Raw genomic sequence first — 9,043 nt, 5'->3', positions numbered from 1 at the left:
TTTACCCATGCCTGTAACTACTCCAGCTCTGTCACTGTCTTCCCTGCTTCTCTGCCACCACAGCCAGCTTGCGCCATCTGACAAAGAACGTCTACTAGACTCGTCGCTGTTGTTGATCTGAAGTATCATGGCCAGTTGTCTTTAAATAGTTTCTTTCTACCATTAGACATTAGTAAATATACTGTCACAGCTAAAACTGTACCACACATCCTGTACTAAAGCTGATGCAGCAAAATGCAGCGCCCAGCAACGACTCAGTCGAGAGGGCTAGTCACAAAGAAAAAAAAAAACTTTTATTACAAACATTCATCTGAGAGGAGACACTGAAATTCCTTCGCAGGAATGAGCGCCCACGACTTCAATAAAACACTTCGTACAACACAGGCACAGCGAAGTTCGTTCTGTCCAGGGAATATATCAAGCGACAGGGAAGGGCAGAGGGTGGGTGGGATAAACTGAACGAAAAACACAGCATGGGTAAAAACACTGCAGTCCACATGTGCAGGCGCTTCATAAATAAATATATTAAACGTCCACGTCGAAAATGCTTCACTGTCCTGTTCTACAATGCGGAGAAGTCTGCAGTTTTACTTGAGCTATGCCTCAACCTCGGCACGTAGCCGCTTATAAACCGCAGCATCACACGCACATACACACACATTCTTTGCAATCAGAACAAATAACTGTAGTAGGCTGAGAGAGCAGCCACTGGCGAATGCAAAAGCAAAAAAAAAGAAAAGCTCTGCCAACTACCATATTCGCGACTCTTTGAAAACACGACACTCTGTTGTACTATGAGTTACACAAAACTTCGGTAAAGGTGCAGTCTCCAAAAAAGACTTTTTTAAGTAAAAACGGGCTATAATGCTCAATTGGCTTTGTAGAGTCCAAGGCACCATAGTGCGCAGCATGTCATGATGCGACATGATGCAGTGTGCAAGATACTGACATGCTGGCCAGGCAGGAAAGGTATGTACAGAATAGAGCGCATTCATGTGTAGAGTTGGGAAAGGCGACCTGCGATTTATTAATGTACTCCTGCCATGCGTGGTGTTTTGTTCTTGACAATTGCCCAAAGGCTGCAAGTGCATAGACAACTAAAGTGACACACAAGTGCGCAACGCTTCTATATATGTTTTTCACATCCGAGCGGTCTGTGCAGCCTGAAAGTACACGAAATATAGTCTTGCACGAACAAAGACATGTGCATGAGATGCGCTGGACGAGAAAGGTTGGTGTCGACATCCAGTACATTCTCTCCAACGGCTCATTTAGGAACAAATATTTCATGGCACTAGGGTTTGGGTCTTGCAAGTGGCAAAAGCTCGTCGTTTGGCGGCTTGGTGTTGTTTACTAGTCAGGTCTCCAGAAATGTGATAGACTGCCCTAGGTTGCGACTAAGGCGAATACAATGATATAGCGACCTGACAGAGTAACCAATACTTAACACCCGTCACCTTTCTTAATTTCAGTGCAGACCATTTCTCAGTGTGACAGAATTATAGCATATGACAGGCACATATCAGCCTCACAATAAAACCTCACAAAAGAACCTAGAAGAAGAGTAAACGCTCTCCTGTCACGTGCACAGGTCTTAAAATTGGGCTTTTCATCGATTCATAAAACAAGGTGCCTCACCACTGCTTACTAATTTTGACATACACATACACGCACATTTTACCAGACCTTACAAATGAGAAAAAAAGAAAATTCACACATTTTGTGTTACAACCTCTGAAAGGAAAAAAAAAATATTTGGGCTACCGTAAAAATGCCTAAAGGTGTAGACGTTCCTTCAATGCAAATAAAGCCAAATGAATGAAACAAAATAACAATGCTTGTCAATTACAGCGTTGCACACAAATCTCGTCTTAAAGTAGCTTTTGCCAAAAACAGCGAAGCGTGGTGTGAAAAAAAAAAAAAGGCATGCATGTGCACGACAGCACGCGGGGCAACTTTTCAGCCAGGGAGCAGCACAAATGCACGAGCAATTACAAAGTAGCATCCAGCAGAAGAATGATGATTAAGCACAATTTTACAACTTTGACAAGTACAATGTTGAGAAGCAACACTATGTCCCTTGTCATGTATGGCCAACAACCAAAAGAAAAGTTTGTGGCAACCATTTAATAACAGCCTATAAACCCCAGAAAGTCTGACATTACTAAATGCGAAAAAAAAAAAAACTAACTAAAATGTTGACTGAAGAGTTGTGGCTGGGGTGAATTCTACTACCAATGACCATGCCTGATTAGGCACCAGACCAGAAACAAGAGTTTACCAGTGTAACGCAAGCACAATGCAAAGACCCTGGTTGTAGATTCACTTTTCTAGGCAAATTGAAGTCACAATGGCAGCCATGACAACACTGGTGCCACCATTTTCGCGTTCCCACTGTCTGTTTAACACTGCACCAATCAGAAGTGATGATTGCATCACAGCAGCTAAAAAGCAAGCATATGCCCTAAGGATGAAAGTTGTTGGGCAACAGATGAGCAAGAGCACAAGCAACCCATGTACATCAGACTAGACAAAAAAGGAAGAAATGAAGGGTTGTGGCTGTAAAACTCTCGTCAACGCTGCTTCTTTCAATGCTCTGTGCAGGGGAAGGACCAGGCTTTAAGCACTTCTGCACTCTCTTTAACAAAATCGCATGCACTGCAATAATCTGTCTGCCGCCTATCGAGTCACGTGCCTCGCATTTCCACAGTTGCATCATTGCAACTGCATACATACTTCGTTAAACAAGACAGGTCTCACCTAATGTAGACTGTGCACAACCAAGATTGTCTGGCTTATTCACACCTCTCAGCACTTCTTTCACAATCGCTTTGCAGCGAGGGTCTTATTCAGCGAAACTGTGCCTGACAAACTATGGTCTTACAAAGACATTTGTCACCACATGTCTAGCTGGCCCACATCTCGGCTCTTCAGGCTCGGCGAGCTGTCTCAGAAGCTGTCAGGAAACACACTGACCCGCTTTAAATTCAAATTGTGCTCACTTCAGAGCAGTCTAACACTGCACCAGCTGCGAGCATTTGGAGAAAAAAATCTATCGTGACAGCAACTTGCTGAAACATTCAGCTAAAACCGTGCCAGTCTAGCGAGAACTTGATGCATGCGCGATCTCACCTTAACATGACCGAGAAACCCCTTGCCGCATTGGTTGCAACAAGGACCACTGTTGAGGCCTTGATGCAGGACTGCCATATGAATGCTCGATGGACGTCAGTTCCAACATAACTGCAATCTCGCTTCAGTTATCACAGGGCTTTGAATTTGTTCCTACTGGCCAGTACTGGGTCCATTCTTTACAAACACTGAATGAAGTTTCCAACCTGCTGGTGCAGAAGATAGGAAAGTGACAGCTGAGCGCGGCAAAATGGTGCTGCACTTGCTTGGGTGCACAGGTACTGTCTCCTCAAAGTACTTACCCGGCAGTGACCAGCCACGCAGCTAAGCTCACTTGCAGGCAGTGCTGCCATCTTTCATTGCCAAGCAGCCCGTTAAAATCAATGCTTGAAATCCACTAAATTGAGCTAAATACCTTTGTGAACATGTGAAGCAAAACTTCAGCAAGAAGTACGATCAAATATAGTTAACGAGCACTATTAAGCACCAGAAGAGTCACCTTTTAGGGCTACTTGTTGCTCCTATGAGTATCCTGTAAACTTTTCTATGCTCCACGAAACAAGGTCGGAATTTTAAGTACACAAACAGGTTTCACTGTAATGTCTATAGACTCCCATTTACATAATCTCGAAGGAACTGTGAAATTTTGTTCATCTCAAGAGAAGCAATTCACATTTCCATTTACTATTCCTGATGCACCTTAATATGGACATCACAAAATAAATAAAACAGCATAAACACTAAATGATTCCTTTATGCACTCTGGCTTAAGGTGTTGAGTAATCAATGCTTGATGGTGCTCTGCATACCACTGCACTACTGCAAATGCTAACACTTCAACTAGTTTGATGAAAAATTATTCAGTGCTTTCATGTTGAAGAATCCTGCCTTTAAGTCTACTGACACTGACTTCATGCCAAGTTTGGTTCAACTAAATTTACAGTATATGCTAATCAGGCTTTTTTCACCCTGCTTAATTGGGTTTGCCTCAAAGGGAGTCAATCAGCCATCAAACACAAAACAATGACAATGTATTACCAATGACAAGAATTCAAAATCAGGAATAATATTTCTGGCAGGGATTCAGTTGCCAAACAATCATTTGGAATCTGCTATGAATGATGAAAATACTTTTGAAAATGCACAACAAAAACCTACCTGCTAAAAACGCTAAAACCATCTTTCTTTCCTCACTAAACAGGTTTAAAGTCAGCTAAACTGGCAGCACTGCCTGCAGGAGAGGTTAGAAGTTTGAACACCGAGCAAGGCAGAAGTGAGTGGCGGTTGTGTAGCCACAGACAGCGTACAGGAAGAAGAAAAACAGAATTCCAAACATCACCTAAATGCCACACATGACAACGCACTTGAAAACACACTCCAGGCATGCCAACGTTCCTGGGAACTGCGCGCTGACCCGACCGCTGTACAAGATACTATACACTAAAGAAATTTTACAGCCTCTGGGGTTTATCTTGTCGCCAAATCGTTCACCAGTCTTGTGAGCATTTCCTTTCTTTAGCACTCCGTACTCACGACTTTCCTGTCACACATGCCATGTCATACTGCCACGAGCTTGCCACTTGTTACAGAAAAGAACTGAGTGTGCTGTGTTGAAGAATGTAAAGGCATGAAATATGGATGACAATTATCATTGGCGACAGGATGAGCCCCTGAGGGTGCAAGCTTTCTTTGGAGTGTACAGGTGGCTCAGATTTCTCTACACACGAATTGCTGAGGTCGCTGAAGCATTCGTTCCAGAAAAGGTCACTCGGTGTGCCGATTTAGGCCGAGAGAAGGTCGAGTCAAGCCAACAACGAGGCAGCAGGCAAACAACAAAAACGACGGCGGCCAGCGAAGAGCGAACAAGCGCTCAGCATTCTCTCGTTCCCGGCAGCGGAGAGATGGATCGATGGACAAGCGAAGACGAAGTTTTGCAGGAGGACGACGGTGCCGCCTCTGCCGAGGGGTAGGGAACGGGGAGAGGGTTACTTGGACAACTTGCTGATGACGCGTATCAGGGCACCATTCTCCTCACGGAGCCGTGCATTTTCGGCTCGCAGCTGTTCCGATTGCTGGAAGAAAAAAAAAGGGCGAGGTGTGACACTAGCCTCTGAAAGACAGATTAGAGCATTTCAAGGGAGGCACTAAGATGTTTTATAAGGTGTTGATATCTATGCGCTCTTATTTATTGTACTGTTGATTTGTGTTTTCCCTTTCTTGTATCATCTTGCAGTATATGCACATGAATATTTTGCATCTTTGCCTAATCCATACGCGGGATTACATGTACTTAACGCTGTGTTATATGCTGCTGATCTGCATAGAGCTCTGAAGCCTTACCAAGCACAGTTGAGCTTTTACCTTCTTCTTTTTATAGAAAAGGAAATAGAAAAAGATTGACTGACTGAGTTCTGAGGACTACAGAGCTTCCTACTAAAATTATTGGAGTGAACTCCGGCAGTGCGATCGTTCAGCTATACTGCGGGAATGGATAGCAGTAGTACATGGATTTGTCTAATGTTTGTACTTCCGGCTTAAGACGTTCATGTAGTGTTATTATGGGTTGTTTTTCTAAATTTCCAAGTCCTTAAATTATTTTAATTCTCCAAGTCCTTATATTTCTAAATGCATGAAGGCAATAAAGTCTGTGTACACACGTACAATTACTGTGGACTTTATTGCATTTATAACGCAATATCCTGTTGAGAATAATCAGCTTGCAATGTCACGAAGTTGTTTGGAGCCAGAAGTACGAAGCTTAGGCAAATCCATTAACTAAACATCATTCTCACACTGACTGAAATGCGATACCTGCAGTTCCCATAGGCAGTAGTGGCAGAATTTCCTAAATAAAATTTTTTTGCCAAATACATGCCAAGGAACACAGTAAACAGGACTCTCATCGATGCATACTTGTGCTTCCAAGCTTGAATACTGCCCTCAACGATGAGCAAATGTGTTTGTATTGCACTAAAAAAACGGTATTAAGCACAAAATATATATACAGTACCCACAATTAATCCTGAGCATTTACTCAAACCAACCTTCAAGCAAAATGTTATAAAATCTTTGTGAATGCCACTTTTGGTGTGGCCGTCCATTGAAAAGCTGCTACCTCCTTCGTAGACAGCTTCACTTTCGCTTTTGACAAAGGAATTACTGATACAGCAGTTCAAAATATATATATATATTACTTAACAGACTTCCTTTTTCTTCAGAAATTGCCATCAATGTCTCAACTATTCATTGGCTAAGAAGCCATATATGTCTGTTCATGTGCTGTTGGTGCCTGTTGAATTTGAGTTGAAAGTCAGAGAACCTTTTTGCTTAGACGAATTGCACAACTGTGAATGTACGGTAACGAACAAACGAAACATGAACATCAGATTACAATGTAAAGCACCTTTTGCAAGTAATAATTCAAGACCACAATTAGCACCACCAGTTATCTATTCTAAAGAAAATGGTAGTCAAACCTACCTCGTTATACCAATGTCACATTCAACACTGAAATACCTTTGTTATATAAGCTATTCATTAGAAGCGTACATGTTGATATCAAAGAAAATAATTCACAAATATTAGAATTACTTCCTTATATCTAAGAACATTTTATATCTGTGTTCGTTCCATAGATGTCTAACTGTTAGTACTCACACTAAAAGCATACAAGCTGAGGTCATGCTGATATACATGTATTAGAGAAAGCAGAAACAAAAGAATACATTCCACTTATTCATAACTTGTTCATATTTCAATTGTCTGTTATAGTACAGCTTTGTATTTACACACACAGCTGGCACACCAATACAAATCAGTGAAGTTTGTGTGCATAGTTTCACACAGTTTCATGTTTTCTGTATACGGACGCAAATGGAGAACTCACGCGAAGTCATTCTCATTTTCAAGCATGAAAAAATAATTTACCAAGCTGTGAGACTGAATACAGAAACTTTTTGGTGATCAAAAATGCTCACTGAAGAGATTAATACACATGGGTTCAACAGTTATGAAAGGTCAAGTAGCTGAATTGTTTGTCCTCCTTTGCACTGAGTGCTCCCGGTACACTGAACTAGTCTTGTGACACCACAGTTCATGCGAGTGCTGAGCCTTTCATCCTTTGAACTTAATCCTCTCGGTACAGAAGCAAGCCCGAAAACATAGTATGTGGTCAGGTGTTCAGAGTGGCCTCACTGAATATATCATCTGTTTCAATGTCGAAGTGATGTCACAGGATTTTCAGTGCTAAGTAGCCAGAACTCAAACAAATCAATGAAGAGGATGTTCACTGCATTCCATTCATGGTTTCTCAGTACAGTAGAACCCCATTGATGTTTTTTAAAAGACCCCCTAACAGCAACACCAGAAAAAACTGAATGCTGCCAGCACAGTAACTAGAAATCTCGGCTCTTGTATTGTGACCAGAGACTGCATGTGCGATCATGTATAATTAAGGGACACTAACCATGCTATGCGACACTGGCCCCTTTCCACTTAATACGCTTTACCACAATACTTGGTAGGTTTCACCGCATAACATATCTACAATGTGGCGAAGCTGACTTTAGAAAAACCGGCTAAACTTGTAACTGTGTTCAGCCACGCTTTTTGAGACTGACGATTGTGCACTTCCAGCATTTCAGAGGGAGGCCACGGCTGAGGCTTAACAGGCTTAGCTGCGAGTATACATTTACCGTCTCTGTAGCCATGCGCAAGAGTAAATTTGCCTCTGCACTGCTAAATTTACGTGACTGCTTCACTCAAACGCAGCCGCAGCACAAGATGCAGGAACATTGCAGAATCGTTGCATATAAAATGTGAACATATACATAGAAGTCATTGGTCGTGAACATGAAAACGCAAGGTAGCAGCTGGGAAAATGCAAGAGAGGAAAGTATCAATGAGGTTCCACTGCACTCATCCGAACGGGAACAATGAAAGCAGCAATCAATAAACAATACACTACAGCACGCAGGAGACGAAACACCAGTTTGCAAAGCACTTTGCAGTCTGGAGCAAAATAATGGTAGTGCTGTGCTCATTTCAAGAAAGGATTAGTAGATGTCATGTTGTTCATATGTATGTCCTGGCATTTCTTACAAGCCAACAGAGTGACTTTCAGATGCGTGTGGCAGATGAGCTGTCCACCAAATGTTAATGTCATACTTAGGATGCCATCTCACTACACACGCTTAGCACTATCATCACATGAGTGTTGAACACACAGGGGGCAAATCTACACATGCAGTTAAACGTGCACACCTCTAAGGCATATCACACAGTGGCATTCTGAGAAAAAAAAACAGCACTACAAGTCATGGCATCGGCAATCAAAAGTGGCATCTAGTGTCGATTTGTTTGTAACCTCCAGAAAACAACATACTCAATTCATTAAAAATATTTAAAAAATTCACTGCTCAAGACTAACTTAGGTTCTTGGAAATGAGAAACCATGGGAGTTGTACTTAAGCAGTGAAGACAACCATTTCACTGACTACAGCTTAAGCCCTGCTAGTCACATTTGTGTTATACACCTTGCACATTCCTTTTCTGTCTGGCTTGTGACAGTCACACACTACAAGTCGCACACTGTCAGAATGTGAGAACTACAATGCAGGGAGAGAGTACTTGTCCACACAAACGGTTACGTTAAATAACTGCAACACATATAAAGCAGGTTCTGAGTGCTTGTTTTTTTTAGTTCTGGTAGGGTGAGGCGCACATCACATAAAAAATGTACAAAAAACCCAGAGACTTGGGAACAAACCTGGAGGCTGAGATATATGTAAAAAAACCTGTCAACTCTGCTTCATAAACACAAAAGGTATACCACACAATTTTGCTTGTGAAAGGGTACACCTAGGACTGTTCTAAAAAAGGCGACCATCCAAATGAGGTATTACTGCCAACT

General features: G+C 42.0%; 1 protein-coding gene across 2 annotated transcripts in view; it reads right to left on the bottom strand.

The window, feature by feature from the left end:
* Positions 1-271: 271 nt before the first annotated feature.
* Positions 272-9,043, bottom strand: part of Mbs (Myosin binding subunit) — a 112,512-nt gene continuing 103,740 nt past the window's right edge. For both annotated transcript variants that reach the window (XM_050192531.3, XM_050192534.3), the window contains one exon: positions 272-5,204. In XM_050192531.3, the coding sequence (XP_050048488.1) occupies positions 5,118-5,204 (87 nt within the window). In that variant the 3' untranslated portion in view covers positions 272-5,117. The remainder of the gene's footprint in view (positions 5,205-9,043) is intronic.

Source organism: Dermacentor andersoni, chromosome 10 (assembly GCF_023375885.2).
Source record: "Dermacentor andersoni chromosome 10, qqDerAnde1_hic_scaffold, whole genome shotgun sequence".
NCBI classification, from domain to species: Eukaryota; Metazoa; Arthropoda; class Arachnida; order Ixodida; family Ixodidae; genus Dermacentor; species Dermacentor andersoni.
The sequence above is the reverse complement of the archived record's forward strand: the minus strand, read 5'-3'. Positions and strand labels throughout refer to the sequence as shown.